The sequence below is a fragment of the Fulmarus glacialis genome, unplaced genomic scaffold (genome assembly GCF_000690835.1).
Source record: "Fulmarus glacialis isolate BGI_N327 unplaced genomic scaffold, ASM69083v1 scaffold10770, whole genome shotgun sequence".
NCBI lineage: Eukaryota > Metazoa > Chordata > Aves > Procellariiformes > Procellariidae > Fulmarus > Fulmarus glacialis.
The window spans coordinates 3,800-21,798 of record NW_009187128.1 but is presented as its reverse complement, the minus strand read 5'-3'; the positions used below and the strand labels follow the sequence as shown (position 1 = coordinate 21,798).

General features: G+C 38.6%; 1 protein-coding gene across 1 annotated transcript; it reads right to left on the bottom strand.

Annotated features, from left to right (window-relative positions):
- Window positions 1–12,472: 12,472 nt before the first annotated feature.
- On the bottom strand, window positions 12,473–17,765 carry LOC104074028 (short transient receptor potential channel 4-like; the record flags this gene model as incomplete). Its single annotated transcript, XM_009574000.1, has 3 exons — window positions 12,473–13,366; window positions 15,811–15,900; window positions 17,724–17,765. Coding segments are annotated over 3 exons (849 nt in total), but the record flags the coding sequence as incomplete, so codon positions are not given.
- Window positions 17,766–17,999: the final 234 nt, after the last annotated feature.

Sequence of the window (17,999 nt, the reverse complement as noted above, 5' to 3'; positions counted from 1 at the left end):
AACCTTAATGATTCTATGATTCTATGCTAGAAAACCAGTGTTGCTAAAAGCTGAAATATTGCATCTATATATTTGCAACATAGAGCAGTACAGGGCATTCACACTATTTTCGATGCAGAACATACTGGATCTAAGGATGAATTCCGAGCAGGGCCTGTGGATGGATCTTGTTTTACTTTAATAGCTACCTAAAAGTAGGCCCTGAGGAAGGAGCAGAATTCTGTGGAATGCAACATAAAGAAAAAAAGCCCCAATCACTGTCATTGTAGACTCCTGTTTGTCCCTAGGGATGTGAGATCTAGTACATTGCAAATAATTTCATTCTAAGTCCTTTTAGTCAGAAAGTACAAATAGAACAGTATTCAGAAATTTCTGGAGCTTTTTCTGTAAAGATTGACTATATTTCACATTCCTGGCTTTCCTCAGAGGCTTGGGGAGCAATTTGTGCTAAAGGAAAAAACTCAGAAACATCACAACAAACTATTTAGCACAAATCCATCACAGCCTCTGAGTGTCAGAGCTGAACCCTGCAGCTTTCTATCAAAACTCTGGGCAATTTTTGAGGGGACATATTCCCTTTGAGTTTCATAAAGCAAAGTATTTTTGAGATTTAAAGTGTTCTGTGTTTGATTACATGAGGCTAAATCATGTTGCTCTTTTGACGTGAGAAACGAATAATAACGTACTGCCCTTTTCCTGAAGATTTTAGTATTTTTCAACCCAATCAGCTAAGCAGTTGATAGCACCCTTCATTAGAGTGCAGAGGGACTTCTGTTGTTGTTGACTGATTAGTGTCAACATAGCAATATAGAAATGAAAGAAGGCCAGTCATTTTGCAAGGGAAAGCTTCACGTGTACATTCAATCTGTAGTTCAATCCAGCTTCAATTTCAGTGGGAGTACTTGTGTGTGCAAAGCTAAGCACGATAGTGTTTGTAGATTAAGGACTGTTTACTCTTGGTAAGAGTAAGCTCCTTTCAAGAGCAGAAAAAGAATTTTTGCCAAAAGTTTTCTGAAATAACAGAGTTCTCTGAAATAAATACAAGCCAGTAAGAGTAGAATTTACAATTTATTACTTTTTTTTTAAATAAAGAGAAGACATGTTTTTCAGATTAAGTTATTCCAAGTATGGAAAGTCAACCTTATTTTTCTGTAAGTGTCCTAAAACTGTTTTGAAAACAGGTCTTAGACTTCCAAGTGTGTTGGCCCCAGACCTATAAAGCTACTCCAGTGCTTCAGGTTTTGTTTTTTTTTTTCTTTTCTTTTTTCCCCTGGATCTGTCATTTTAGGTATGTAAAAAACATTTATTTTAATTTATAATCTTTTTTATCCTTTCTAATTTTCATTCTTTCTAATTGTGAACATATTCAAGACTCTTAGATGTTCTGAAAAGTTTCCTTATTTACTGTATAGTTACCTGGGGCCTGTGCATTTTCTACAAAGGTCTGAAAATTCAATTTGAGGTTTTACAACACTGAAGTGATAAAAATAGATAAGAAGTAGTTCCTGATAAGCATCAAGACTAAGCCACCAAAAACTAATGGATAATTAAAAAATGAATGCAGCAATAGCTAGTCACCAAAATCTCTTCCTAGATTTGTTTTTTCAAAGGCAAGGTCAAACCAATAATATAATTCTACCTCACCAAATGTTATACATTAATCCCCTGAATTTGTTCAAGGTGGAAACAAGGACAAGGGAGAAATGATTTTAAGTCATCTCTTAGCTTTTTTGCTATGGGATTCAAATGAACGCTCAGCATCCGATATATTTGTCTTCCCAAGGGTTTAGTGGGTGGGGCTGGGACGCTTCCAGAAATACTTGTGGGCTCAAGTTCATGGTGGAGGTGCTGCTGACGAAGTCACAGCAGCTGCTCGGTGGCTGCCTTTCTTTGCAAATGAACAACCCTCTGCAGCCTGGGCTAAGGTGCACCTTCAAGTGCATTGTGCCAGAGGGACACAAGCTCCTGGCAAGCCAAGCATTTTCCCAGCTAGCTCTGGGTTATGCTTAGCCTTTCATACCAGAATAGGTTAATACTGAGAAAACTCCAGTAGTCTGGAGACTTGCTGATGATGCTACCATGATAAAGTCCCATCAGAGACAGTGTGTTGTAGCTGGGATGAATGCCAAATCCACCAGACTATTTTATATTAATAAGCATCTTTCTTAGGTTCTCCTGTTAGACTTGTTCTACTTTACAAATAACTTTTTTTTATAAGAAGAAATGGAGAAACTGTTCAGGGTGCTTAGCTGGGGTTTGGGACGTCTAGGCTTCTTTTACAGTATATATTTCACCTAAGAGTGGGAAGCTTCCTCCAGGCTACCTAAGATCCTTGAGATATGGACAATCTTTTTGTAGATGTGCACCTCAGAGAGACCAAGAATTGGAACCTGTTCTTCTGAGCTGAGTGTCCTTTAAAATAGGTCTATCAATATTTTGGAAAAAGGACCAAGAATCGGTCCTCTTCTCACCTAGGAGTCCAAGCGAGAGGGAAACACCTCCTTCCCCTTTTCCTCTTCAGTTTTCCCTGGAGTAGCTGAAATGACTTGATACTCAGAGGTTTTCTTCCTAATCCTCAAAAGTTGTGAAGGAAGCTTGGGTGCTAAACAAAGAGATAGCAAAGTATCTACCTTTTTTTTAATAGAAATGCCTAAGTCTGCTTCCAGTGAAGTATTTAATTTTCAATATTTAGTTAACGAGGTCATAGTGCAATAAAGCAAATGTTATCTTCTCCTCTGTTGTGATCGTTTCAAGAACCTCTGTGAAAGGAGATTGTCTAGGCATCAGGAAGCATGCTTGGATATTAAAAATATATGCTCGTTCACTGCCTTGATGCCAAATCAAAAGTACATCCTAAACATGTCCAAGTCATTTACTGGAAAAATACAAAGATCACAAGGTCACGATTAGCAAACAAAACATGATTAAGAGCAGAAAATACACTACTAAAACACAAGACATTCCCAGGGAGTGGAAGGATAGAACATTTCTGGGAAAGAGCTGAAAAGCGTAAACTTTGTTTCATAGCCAATAAACAAAGTATGAAACTAAAAAAAAAAAAAAAAAAGAGTAGGTTATTTAAATTCATTTTTAAAAATTCATTTGTATTTAAAAAGGTTAGAAAAGAAACAAAGATCAGTTAGTAGATTTTCCTGCAAATGCTGGGAATGCTTTAGTAATCTTCATGTTCATTTCCTCCTTCCATTAACTGAAATGGTTCTGTCTGAAAGCATCAGTATGAACCTCAGATAGTAAGGTGTAAAACACAATATAGACCCCAAGCTGGAAATTAGAATGATGAAATATAATCCTAAATCCTCATTGCTTATCATTATTAAAAACCAGATGTCCCTGTTGTGTGAGTAGGTGTATTAGACTAACTGTCTTAACAACTGCAGTTTCAGCTGGATATGGTTTTCTTCACTCTCAGGTTAAGCTTTTAGAGTACTCTTCAATATTTGTCGTGTCTGTTTAATGCATCATGATCCAAAGTCAGCTGAAAAAAGTCATGTAGTATGATGATCCCCTGACACAAAAAAGTGTTCTTTGGTCTTCTGCCTCATGCTTAATACTGACAAATGATTAAAAAAAATTGTTTTGGGTCACACAACATGTGAGACAAAGAATAGATTAATCAGGTTGAAATACTGGTTGCATTTTTTTGTGATATATGAAGAGTGAATATACTAGCTCAGAAATTGTGTGTGATTGAATGACTTGATTGAGTGAACATTGAGGTTAGAGGAGGGAAAGAAAGTACGCAAAAAGATAAGGAGATGTGAGAACAGGGAAAAGAATGGTGGAAGAGGAAGAGATACTGAAGGACTGAATTTAGAAGGATGGAGAGTCAATAGTAAATACAGATAGAAACAGAAGGGAAGAGAATTTGGAATACCAGAGAGAAGCCTGGAAAAGAAAGAACCAAAGTGAACATAGAGGTATGTATAATGTTCATCTATGTCATTTACTGATTGAATTGATTGCAAAGAACCATTAACTGAATGATTTTGTGTGATTCCTGAAGGAGGTGCTGAGGACATGGCTTAGCATGCTGCGTTTTCCTCATAAATTCTGTTCACCACGGCTATTCCCACTCAGCTGGTGTGGGAACTGAGGTATAGCCCTCCTATTCATACCATGCAGCTCAGCCTTGCGTCAAACTGCAACAGCTGCAGGTATAAATATTTCCAATAGGCAGCAGTCTTGGCCTGTAGATGCAGCAATAATACATAGTAATATTGTTGTCATTTACTTCTAAAGTTTTCAGCACATCTATTATCTTAAACAGATGTAGAGAGAGGGGTTATTCCATCTTGCTCTACAACGTGCCTGTCTCTGGGATGAATCATTATGTCTGTTTAATAGGATAGTTACTCTCGTCTGAAGTATAAGGATGTGAAGTAGATAAAGCCTTTCTTCCAATTGTATTCCTTCTCTGTTTTTCAAACGGAGAAAGAAACAGGCCAGAGAGGAAAATAAGCCAAAATAAAGCCTGAAATGTTGCTCCTAGTTTGAAGAATCGCTTTGACACAGTCAGGAGATAACATAAGTCAATATGCTTTCCTTGACACTGATGACAGTGTCACAGAAGATCAGTAAGCAAATCCCAGGTGAGATTTCAGGAGTTGACTAATGCGAATACTTCAAATAAGATTTTAATACTGTCTTTTTGTGGAAAATCAATTTCCCAGGGAAATTGTGGTTTTCCTAGTTACTTATAAAAACTTCTGTATTTTGCAATACTAACAGCCAGTTTCAGGTTTATAATTGCTTTCACTTGGTCTTTCATCACTTACTTATCCTGACCACGCTAGATAAATCTTGGCTCAGTATCATACATCTGGTTCTCTCTTCATCAGCTCCAGGGTGTGAGTGTGTGGGAATATTTCAGGTTTCAGAGGTTATTTGTGTTCAGCAGAAATAGAAAACAAACAAACAAACAAAGAAGTAGCTCCCAAAATTAAGTGCTCTTTCCCCACCATACGTGGTCCTTAATGAATAAACTTTTTCAGCATTCATTTCTCTGGGGAAATTTGGGCCAGATTTGGGTTTGAGTGTGACTTTCTAGAAGTCTGGATGTTTGGACTGATGTTTTGGGCTGGCCTGTTTTAGACAGAAGTCTGTTGCTTAAATACTGAAACATGGATTATTATCTTTGTTTTTCCAACATATATTGTGTGTTTCTATGTTTTGTATTATTGTTATTATTCTTTAGACATGACTTAAATGATTATACATCATAGCCAATGGGCCTTTCTCCTGAAAGCAAATCATTATTGTAGACTTTTAAAATAAGCAGAGCACATTTCTCTGAGACTGAAATCCTGATGGATTTCCATCCATATGGATCTGATTTCAGATCAGAGCCACGTAATTCAAGGACTGTAAATTCTTTTGGGAAATGGTCAGGGAGTTTTATACCTTGGGAAGTTACAATCCTGTAAAAATAAAATCAGTAGAACCAGTCCTCAGATGAGGTGTCCCTTAATGGTATCCTGATTTACAATCTCTCAGTTAATGAAATTCTTATTAATTATTAAATACAAAGTCTGGGTGTCTTGCAAAGCAAACGAAGGAAGCAACTGTATCATTTAAAAAATGGATGCTGAAAAAACAAAACTTTAATTTTACTTAACAAAAGTGAAGGGAACTAAGGATACTAATAAACACTACACTGTCTAATTTAATAAAGAAGTATCTCTTTCAATTTTCTTTTTTCTGCGTACTTCTTTTTCTTAGGGTAAAACTGGATTCAGTTAAATTAATCATGGAGAAAGATTCTTTCCATGCTTTGGTAGCTGGATATAGGTATTCATGTTTCATCATTCATGGCTGAATGATATCTCTCAGTACCACATGTAATTCATCCAAACAAAACTATTTCTAGTATTCCCTAATAAAGTATCCTGTAATACTACAGACACAAGGACCCAGGTTGTACTCCAGATGATGGAACATAAAACAGTGCACTATCGGGACTTACTGTCTACATTTAGAAACATGTAGCAGAAAAGTGTAAGATACCTATCTTTATTGGGGAAGCAACACGTTCTCTGTAAAAACAAATCATCAGATAGGAAAGATGAGAGGAAGAAAAAGGAGTGAAAATTATTGCAGAAATGAGCATTTGTGTAGGACTTCATGAGTGTCTCTGAATATGTATGAATACTTACTGTTATTTATTTTAAGACATACTTGACACTTCCATAAAATGGTGATGTATGCATCTCCCATCTTGTAAATTGCATTTTGTATACTAAAAACACTAGTCATGAGTTATTTTGCAGTTACTATTCTCACTTGGCCACATTTAAGGAGCAGTTTATGCTGTCCATTAAATTTATGAAAGATTAGCTCAATGCTTTCAGATGTTCTTAGGGTACTAACTATACTAAGAAAACCCATGAATCTCTGAAGTCTGAAAAAGCTGTGTATTTTTGTTTGGGGTTTGAGGGTTTTGTTTTGTTTGCCTTTTTTTTAAAATGGGAACTGGAGTTTTGGGATACAGTATTTCAATCTGTAAAGATTTTCTGTTACAGGAGAAAAAAGTCTTTTCATTAACCTCTAAATTGAAACACATGGATTTCTAGAAGGTCATTTTATCTTCCTCACTAACCATGGACATTTATTGCCTGTTTAAACATTCATGGAATAATTTTATTGTGAATGCCTTGGGTTTTTTTAAAAGTTGAGCACACAAAACAAATATAGCTGGGGTTATTCTTGCTTTTTCAGTTTAATTGAATAAAAAGTATGCAAGCTCTTATGAATTAACTCTTGATTCCATGTAGTGGAAGAGTTTCCCATGAGTTCTGCATGTGTGATGTTCCATTACTAATTTCCAGACTAGAAAACATTAGTACTGGTAATTAGTAATTAGAAAACATTAGTGTCTTTAGATGCTCAGTCTTTCTGGAAGCTCCTATTTTACATCTTAAATACTTCCTCTGCCCCTGTTGCAAGTACAGATGTGATGATACTCTTAAAATGCAATAGTGAGTATGTTGCCTTAAAGAGACTGCATTATCAACAAAGTCATCATCAATTGCGTTATCAAAGAAGAGAGGTGAGAGAAAAGATATTGAAGAAGCACCATGTGGAACTGGCATTCATTTCATCTATCAGCTATTGGGAAACTAGGTTTCTATTCATAGACAGCTATCTAACCTCCCTCTAAAATGTACAAAGGAGGCAAGAACAAGAAAACTAATTTGATACTAAGGACAATGTTTGAAATGGAAAGATGCATTGGCCTCTGAATGTACCAATTTAGTTCCACAGTAGAAGGTCATTGGATTACAAAGAACTAAAGACCAGACTGAAAAGGCCCCAGCAGTACTGAACAGTGCAACACCAAATGCTGCACAGCACTTGACTGTAACAATGACAGTCAACTAAAGAGAGCAGAAAGTTTTAGTTAAAATGAAAATAGCATAATTGGTTTAGACTACACCCAAAGGAACCCAAGGCTGAAGGGTGAAGAGTACAGTCAGAAGAACAAACATTAGTCAGAGAAAAGCTGTAAAGTTAGAAGATAGTGACTGCCCAAAGGGTATGAATATAAGCAGCTGAAATTATTCATGTGTATAAACATTTCATAACTATATTTAACAACAGCAGAGGATTTGATTGGTTTAGGGAGAGAATGACTGAGTTCTCTTACAGTCCTATGTTCATGAAGGTTGAAGGCTGCAACTTTTTTTTGGTTGTTTTAATGTTAACAAGGAGCCATCTCTGTTCCATTCTTTTGCACTTATACAAATAAGACTACTCTTCAATTACTAAATCAGTGGTTAGTGAACTTGATTCGATGTAGTTCAATGAGTTTAATTCCTTTTCATATCTAGAGGATTTAAACTCATCCTTAACCGCAGCAATTTATTTTGGAGTATGTCCAACACTTAACCATAAACTGTCTCAAAGGATTTCTAATCTGCTCCTGCTGCAGTGAATGTAGGGTCCGTAACTAAAGCTTCAGCTAGTCAAAGAGTTGAAACACAGAGAAGTAAGATTTTTAGTCTAGAGATTAGAGTACTTACATTGGAGGACAGCTGTCCCCGAGGGCAGCTTACTGGTGTTATCGAATGGTTGCTCGACGTGGAAAACAGGCAAACTGTAGAGCAGGGATTAGGACTGAGGAGTTCCACTTCCCTGGGGTAAATGCGCAGGATTGCTATTGTTACAGTTACATTTATACTACTACTACTATTACTACTACTACTGCTACTTCTACTACTACTGCAATCACCACCACTACGATTACCATTACCAGTACTATTGTTTATGTGAGGTTGCCCTACTCACTAAAGCTGTTGGTATCTCTTAAGAGACTTTAAAATGCAGATGGATTATGTTGTTTTCCAACTTGTACCTCTATATTCCCAGAAGAAAACTTGACACCAAATGTTTTGAACTGTATTCAAAAGTTCATTGCCTCATCACAATCTTTAAGCATCCGCTTAAAGATCAGCTTCTTTAAGATCCGCTTCTTTTCTCTTTCATGCTACTTCCCAGAATCTGATTAAATATTCATCTGAGGTTTAGAGAGGAAGTGGGATGTTATAGCCTGCAATACACATACAGTAGAATTTGAGACAGACATATAATCATTTGTGTCTTTTGTCTACACTTTATTCCTGTGAGGAAGCTATGCAAAAATTGTCGTCCTGAAAGATCAGTCCAATGATGCTATTAAGGAAGACATTCTTGTTTCAAACATTCTGTTGAAGAACTTTTGGGTGCCCAAATACCAGAAATTTCCTCATCTTTTACAGCTCTCAACAGTTAAAGCTATGATGAAGATACAAATTTTGCTGGAACTAGACACTACTTATTCACAGAAAAACACAGATTAGAAAAGTCATAGAATTTCTCTTTAAATCCTGACTAATCAAAAAAAAAAAAAAAAAAAAAAAAAGGTGCTGTGTGCCAAGTGCCTCATACAAACAGCATGTGTGAGGTGGTTGGCCCACACCAATCAAAATATAACGGTCTCAATCTGTGGACCAAGAAAGCAAGATTAAAACCAGCTGCAGAGCCATGGTTCTTCCCTGAGAGGCATCTACCTGGCTTGCTCTCTGCTGATATTGTACCACATACAGGTAGCGCAGTGGCCTGCAGCCAGCTCACAGGACCCTGCAGTCTGAACCCTCTGATGCATGGCTTTCACCTCTGCAGTGCCCTGGAGGGCCAATGAAGCACGCAGAGTCAGAAGCACCTTTTGCAATTTTGTTTGGAAGGTATAGCATGCAGTCCTTGCATCACTACCTCTGACTGTGAATAAATGTGTAGCCTGGGGAGAGTGGAAGTCAAACCAACCTTGATAAAGATACCCACTACCCAGTCTGTTTTGGCTCAGACCTGCTGTGCTTGGGAGGACTGGGTTGTAAGAATTCAAGCTGGCTCCTGCCCAGCTATGCCAGGGTAGAAGAGTCCTGCTGTGCTGTCTGCACTCTCTCTGTTTCTCCAGGAGCTGATGAAGATGCAAAGGGCAGTCAGTTTTTGTCCTTACAAAAAAAAAAAAAAAAGAAAGTATAAATTTAAAAAATGTTTTCTGAACATTCTGAACGACCTAATATTGGGATTAAACCCCTTTGTATTTAGACAATTTTCTAACTTCTTGAAACATTTCATGATTTTAAACTCTGCTTCAAAAGACGGTCTTTTATAGGGGTTAATATCCTGGTTTTCTTGTGTCCCTTCTACATTGATGCTAATGGAGACTGCAGGCAGGGACGGGTAGGTTTTAACCTTTTATTTCTCTTGAGGAGAATGTATGCTCAGCTTTGCAAAGCTTAATAATGCCTCTGCTGTGGCGTTACAAACCCTGCTCTGTGCACCTCTAAATCTTTCTTGGCACAGATGTCCTCTTGGAGGCATCCAATGAGAAGGGATTTTTTTGGCCATCTGCAAAGCAATAAAAGTCCACCACCATTTCAAATTTGGACATATTTTGGGCTCTTATTTCTTTTCACAGAATATGGTGCTTATTTGCCATTAAATTTAAATGGAATGGGATCAGGTCCTTATTTGTGTCAGGTTTTGATGCCTAAAAATCACATAAAAATAGAGCAAATGTTGATTTGAAGTATGCTTTATTTAATAGACCTTCATTTCAATATTTGGTTGTAAAAGAAAGAAAAAAACCAGCAAAAGACTGACCACCTATTGCTATGCAATACAATGTTATGGCCCTATGCCGAAGTATCTTGCCCACCTGCGCTGTCTTTGCTGTTCTGTCTTGTATCCACTCCAAGACTTAGACTGACTTCCAGCACAGTGGGGTCATGATGTGATGGCATGGCTGATGTTTCAGGTTAACTGTCCTGTAGTTTTGCCCTGTTGGCAACTTCATGCACAGGAGAATCAGGCGCTTATGATGGCAGAATAACATGCAGAGCTCTTAGACCTGTGGCAGTTAACTTGTTCTGATAATGGTGCTGGTGGCATTATAAATACCCTGCTTAGGCACGTTTTGTCTAGAATGAAAATACATGGCTGGAATGCATTGAAAGCTCTTTGGAGCAAGGACTGTTTGTTTTGAATTTGGCTAGTGAAAAGGTAGTAAGCTTAGGACTCCAAGGTGTTACAAACCACGATGAAGAATGAGAAAGTGAAATCATTGGTGAAGGACTGTTAACTGGGATATAGAGAATTTTGCGACATGTGACACATTGGCTTTATGTCATTCTTAGAACAAATGTTACAGTAGAAAAGAGAACTCTCTAAAAGAGTTGACCTAGTAAAAATGATATGAAGGTATTCCACCATTATTATTATTATTTATTTCTTGTTATGCTTGTAATAATTCAAGTGCTTTCCAAACAGAAAAGCTACAGGCCCTGCCCCGAGGAGCTCACAATCTAAAGGTGGACAAAGAGAGAGACGTGAAGGAGAGGGGATCCACAGAGAAGTCAAGAGGCCAAGATGGAAATCAACCATATCTTAGCAATCAAATGTGATTTGAACGCATTGTTGCAAAGCTATACAAACTATTTTCCAATTACCATTTTGGTTCAACTAATTCACTCCTAGGTGCCATGGCACAGACTGGTGTGCAGGAAGGAAGCTTTCAATATGTGAGCTCAGAGAGAGTAGCACATGTGTAAAGTAGAGCTGGAAAATGCACCTAAAAGTATAGAGATGAGAGGGGTTTGTCTGGATTTTCAAAACTCAGTTCAGTACCAGGATAGTTTAGATCCAGAATGGTGTGGGTTTAGGTCAGGTCCTACAAGGTGGGAGTTACATGTGATGGACTCCATCTGGAATGTAAGTGTACTCTATGCCTCTGGAGGTTCCTTAATACAGGCTAATATGAACTACAAAATCTATCATGGCAGGGCTAGGGAAGTTAAGAATGAAATGACCACACTGATGTGGTATATACATGTGTTTCCAAGGGAGGAGAAAGATGGTGCTGAGAGTTCGAGGATTGTCATTCTTATGTCAGTTGTAAAATTACATCTTTAATAATGTAGGACACCAGTCACTGATTAAAAAGAAACAGACTGTTTAATTTTAAAAATACTGTTTTTGACTAAGACAATAAGTCACTCATCAGTTATGAAAAATACTATTAGGTTTTCTTTATACATTTAAATGTCTAAGTATTTTTATAAAACCTCCAATCAGGTTCCCCCAAACTCGAAATTGTCAAAGAAACTCTCTTAAGGCTTGCCTTTAAAAACTTCTTAACAAATTGCCATATTCTTCCAAGTACTCAGGGGATCATTGTATGTTTGTTAATTCCTGAAGTATCTTTCTCTTAGCAAATACGAGTGTATTGTGAAGGCAAAAGCTAATAAGCAGTTGAATATTAAAGTGCATAGGTTGTCCACATTTGGAAAAATAAATGGTTGAAGAAGCAGTAGCTGTTGTGATTACGGATTTCCGGGGAGTAATCCGTCATCTGTTTTTAGCAAGCCACAAGTATTTCTTTTACTGTAAGAAACATTTTTTTACAGTCTTCAAATCCTGCAAATGCATTTCTAACAATGGTATCAGGGTGGTGATAATCCTCTTGCTGGGAGGGAGAAGCTGTAATTAAATAATCAAATAGACTGATCTTTCATAATTTACAGGTATTCATATTCCTTCAATAAATAAAAGAATATACTTTATCTTTTGATTCTGTATACTTTTGAAACAAATCAAGTTTCTAGCAATTTAAATAAATGATTCTAATAGCTTGACATGAATTATGCTGACTGGAGCTCTTATGATTATTATGGTGCCCAGAATCTTTTAAGAACCTACAAAGTTAAATAAAGGCTTACAAGTCTCTTAAGCTACTTTTTATTTGCATAGAAAAATATTTATCATAGGAGTCAACTATTATATGAGAGAAATTGCATTTGTTGTAATTGAAAAAGTTAGCTAAAAAGTTTCTGTGGGTTATTGCAACAGTACAAGAATACAAGATGCTTCCATTTATTAAAAAATGTAAAACAAATTGTGAAAGCTAAAGCAGGCTACAAAACTGAAGGTTTCCGTATTATCTTTCTCTTGACTACTATGTTACAAGATCATGTGCCACAACTGAGTACTATAAAGTGTAATTCTGCATTTGCTAATATAATTCTTAAAACATTCCCCCCCCAAAAGCACTATGCAAAATATATATATTTGTAAATGCTTCCTCCTGTAAGCATCACAACCTCGTTACCACATAATCACCCTGATCAATTGTTTCCTGTTTCCCACCACAGTCAATGCTAATGTCCAACTCCTTGTCCAGCTGATCCTGCGGTGTGGCTGGTTCTGAGTTCTGTAACTCCATTTTCTCTGTTTCTGAAGCACAAATACTTCCCTCTTCCTGTGAATCTGGAGAGTCGCCGTTATTTTGTGACTCAGCTAACACGCATTTTTCATCAGGACTTTGGATGTTTAATTCACAGTTCATGGCCAGTTCTCCCTCTTCCAGTTCAGCAGTTTTCTCACACTGTTCTTCTGCCTGTTGACGGGAAACTTCTTCAGAAACGGTGTATATTTTATTTGTACTCTGCTCCACAGAGTTTGTTTTTGATCGTCTGTGAAATAACCCAAAATTTTTTATGTCTGTTACAAAATTCACACGCTTTTGTTTCTCCTTAGTGGACTCCGACACCATCATTGCTGAGCCATTGCTTACATTATGTGCTTCAGAGGCAATAGTGGCTGATCTTGGGTGAATCATCGTTGTTATGTCAAAAAGGCTGAAGGTCTTTTTCTTTCCTTTCTTGTTTCCTTCACTTTCACTATTTTCTTCATTTTCTGACAGAGAGGCAGCGTCTTTGCTCATCTTTGCAGTCTGCAAATTAGACAGCTTGCTTCCTTTTAACAAACCCAGGACTTCAAAACGAAAGCTGGAAATATCTTGTTTTAACTCCTAAAAATTAGGAGGAAAGATGAAACATCAGAGCATGAAAGCTAATTTGACTTTTCCTCTTGTAATTAAAAAAAGAAAAAAAAAGGCTTATGCTAGGGATCAGTAATAAACTTCACCATCTGGATAATACCTAGCATCTTCAAGGTGCTTTGCAGACCGTCTAATGTGTCTTCCAGGTGAGACAGAAAAGTGATCAGCAATTTTATCAGAGGAAACTTTAGAGGAAATGTGCCTTAGCCTAGACTACTCATAGAAATCACCGACAGCGGTGGAGGAAAGAGCATGGATAACTTGAAGACCTACAGCCAATCTGCTAGACAGTATTATCCCATCATAATAACAGCATTTTGATCAGCTCTTAACACCATCCTTTGCACACACACACGGGGACACATGCACGCACACGGCATACACATGTGTGCATACTTCCCTGTGAGTAGCAGAGAAAGTATTTCCACTAAATGTTTGGCAATTGACAGCTAAGTCAGAGCTAATCATTGCAGGCTGCTTTCAGCCAGTGCAACCTCTGTCTCTCGAAGGCCTGTCTCAGGAGAAAGCACCTTGCCTTCAGGAGGGCCCTATTTCTCTTCATTTTCTCTAAAGGGATAATCATAGAATCATGGAATCATTTGGGTTGGAAAAGACCTTTAAGACCATTGAGTCCAACTGTAAACCTAACACTGCCAAGTCCACCACTAAACCATGTCCCTAAGCACGATGTCTACACGTCTTTTAAAAACCTCCAGGGATGGTGACTCATCCCCTCCCCTGGGCAGCCTGTTCCAATGCTTGAAAACCCTTCCGGTGAAGGAAGCTTTCCTAATATCCAATCTAAACCTCCCCTGGTGCAACTTGAGGCCATTTCCTCTTGTCTTATTGATTGTTACTTGGGAGAGGAGACCGACATCCACCTCGCTACAATCTCCTTTCAGGTAGTTGTAGAGAGCGATAAGGTCTCCCCTCAGCCTCCTTTTCTCCAGGCTAAACAACCCCAGTTCCCTCAGCTGCTCCTCATAAGACTTGTGCTCCAGGCCCTTCACCAGCTCCATTGTCCTTCTTTGGACACGCCCCAGCACCTCAATGTCTTTCTTGTAGGGGGCCCAAAACTGAACACAGTATTCTAGGTGCGCCCCCACCAGTGCCGAGTACAGGGGCACGATCACCTCCGTACTCCTGCTGGCCACACTATTTCTGATACAGGCCAGGATGCTGTTGGCCTTCTTGGCCTCCTAGGCACATGGCTGGCTCATAATCAGCCAGCTGTTGACCAACACCCCCAGGTCCTTTTCCTCTGGGCAGCTTTCCAGCCACTCTTCCCCAAGCCTGTAGTGTTGCATGGGGTTGTTGTGAACCAAGTGCAGGACTTGGCACTTAGCCTCAAGTGGTGCAACACCACTTGTGACCGGCTGCCAGCTGGATTTAACTCCATTCACCACAACTCTTTGGGCCCAGCCATCCAGCCAGTTTTTTACCCTGTGAAGAGTACGCCCGTCCAAGCCATGAGCAGCCAGTTTCTCCAGGAGAATGCTGTGGAAAATGGTGTCAAAGGCTTTACTGAAGTCTAGGTAGACAACATCCACAGCCTTTCACTCATCCACTAAGTGGATCTCCTTGTCATAGAAGGAGATCAGGTTAGTCAAGCAGGACCTGCCTTTCATAAACCCATGCTGACTGGGCCTGATCACCTGGGTGTCCTGTACGTGCCGCGTGATGGCACTCAAGATGATCTGAATGAAGCAATAATGAAGCAACTAGCTCAGGCTCTGGCTGTATCTTCTGCGTGTGTAAGCTGAGGCAGATGAAAATAATTTTGAATGTTTGCTGTTTGAGGTGCCAATAGTAATAAAAATGTTTGATGTTAAAAATACACAGTGGTGGATGTAAGCATTGTGATATCTATGGCCCTGTTCACTTCATCTGTGTCAAAGGATTTTAATATTTGACTGCTTATTTAAGTTTTCCATCTTTTAAATCATATGAAAGTTGTTCTGTACACAAATATATGCACAACAGCACTCTATAGCAGAAAAATTCTATTTCCTAAGGTGTGAAACTATCTGCATCTTGCTTTAGCAAATATGTTGTTACACATGCTTAGTCCCACTTTGGTGTCCTCTTACATGGGCACTATTCAAGCTAGCTGATAAAACTGATTATTTCTCCATCTGAAGAAAAAAGGAGACTTGCTGGAGTCCATGTACAGTAGTATCTGTGTGTGGTCCATCAGGACACAGACACTGCTTTAGGAAGCAAGTTATATGCTACCTGAACAACATCTGAAGAAAAAAGGAGACTTGCTGGAGTCCATGTACAGTAGTATCTGTGTGTGGTCCATCAGGAAGCAAGTTATATGCTATCTGAACAACTGGGGAGTTTGAGAAATATGCTTCACAGTCTTATAATATCTTACTAAAACACCTATAAACATATAAATTATCACATACCTTAAAATTTTCTTCTGTCAGTCCTTCCTCAGTTTTGGCATCTCTTATCATTGCTGCAACATATCTCTTAACCAGATTTCTCATAACTTCCTAAAAATTTAAAATATTGTGTTAGCTTTCTTGGTATTAGTTATTAAACCTACACTCACTGGGCCTGCTTGGACTTCTTTGTGCTTTAGGAACATGACAAAAAATGTATAAACCTTAGATCTGGTTGAAAATTTGTTCAGCTTTTCAGTGGAAAGCAGTGATTTTAATAATCCTGAGAATGGCTGTACTGGGTTTCACCAAAGGTATGTCTCATGCCAGTAACATGACAGTGAGAAGTCGCTGATGCCTCCTGAGGAGTGTAAGTCTAGTGCAGTTGTATTATGTTATTTCCAGCTATACTCTTCCAAGCCTCCTGTGATGTGAGATTCAGAGACTTTCCAAATTAGAAAGGATAGCTCTAGGTATAATGGGCTGTGACAGGTTTTCCTATGTGTTTTGAACTCCTGTGAACTTTCAGCATCCACAAATCCTCTGCCAATGAATTCCACGGTACAGCTGGAACAAGATTCCATTTGGGGTTTTGTTTATTTTTAACCTGCTCTCTGATAGTTTCCATTGTTGCCTTCTACTTCTAAGAATCCTAAAATTATTTAGGTTGGAAGGGATGCCTGGAGGCTGTCTGATCTAGCTCAGGGCCATGTCCAGCCAAGTGCTGAATACCTGCAAGGGTGAAGATGCTGCAGCGTCCCTGAACAACTTTTTCCAATTCTTCACTACCCTTTCTGTGATGATGATTTTCATTATGGAATTTCCCTTCCTACCATTTGTGCCCATTGACTCCTGTTCTTTTGCTGTGCACCTCCAAGAAGAATCTGGCTCCTTCTTCTCTCTAACCACCCACTATGTTGTTGAAGACAGCAATTAGATCCCCCTTAACCTACTCCAGGCTGAAATCTGAGCTTCTCCTTTTATGTCAGCCCTCTAATCATCCTGGTGGCCCTTTACTGGATTCCTTCCAGTTTGTTAACATCTCTCTTGTAGTGGGGGGCCCAAAACAGGACACAATGCTCAAGATAGAGTCTTACAAGTGTGGGCTGGAGGAGAATAATCACTTCCCTCAAAGTGCTGCCTACAGCCTTACTAATGCAGCTTAGTACATGTCTGGCATTCAGTTTGTGGATAGATGGTAAACAGCTGCTCCGTGTTCATCTTCCCCATGATTTTATAGATCCCTGTTGTATTTCCCACAGCTGCCTCTTTTTCAGGTTGGAAAAGTCCTAGTTTACCTCGTCATTTCCCATATGGAATCCATTAATTACCAAACCTTCAAGTGTACAGCCCACATCTTGTTTAACTTGCAGCTCTTTTAACACAACAAAAATTGAAAGTACATCTGAAAATTATTCCTTGTGCTACAACAATCTTAAAAAGTCAGAGACTGAAGCAGGAAGGATGGAGAAGAACAACAGCTTACAGGGGATCTAGGCAGAGGTCTTACTGAGGGATAGGAAATCGTCTATGGGGGACCAGAGCCTAAGAGATGGAGAGCAGTTTCTGATGAAGCATGTCAGTGAGCTGCACATATGATCCTGATGAATCCCAGCAGAGAGGTGGGACTACGTGCTTGCTTTTTTAAAGGCAATCCATGTCACAGTGGGCAAAATACTGGTTAGTGTATTATTGCTCTAGGAAATATCCTTTTGCACCCCAAAAGTAGACAACCCTACTTCTCAAATGCTGTTGTTTGAACACCAAAAATACTATGCTCTTTTGCTGAGGATGAAATAAGTATGTATTTTCTGGGTTTTTTCTTTTCTTTTTTTTTTTTTTCTTTCTTATTAAACTCTTCCTTTTTTTCCCTCCTGAAGACCTTTTGGAAGCATAGAAAAATAATTGCTCAAAAAATAAACATGGGCCTGTACCTGGTATTGATGATGTCTTCTCAGATTGTCAGCTGCACGCCTCTGAAAAAAAGAAAAGAAAAGAACAGAACAAAAAACCATGAATCCCTGTCTGGTAGTAAAATTCTTACAGAATAGCAAAACAGCAGGTCTGTGCAATATGTGGTATCTAGGAAGCTGAGAGAGATGGTTCAAAGTCTGTTGAAAAATGTCAGTGTTGGAGCAAAGCCTGTCATTAGCTTTCCAGAAGGGAGAATGTTGTAACTGGGAAGGCAAAGTGGATTTACTACATTTTCA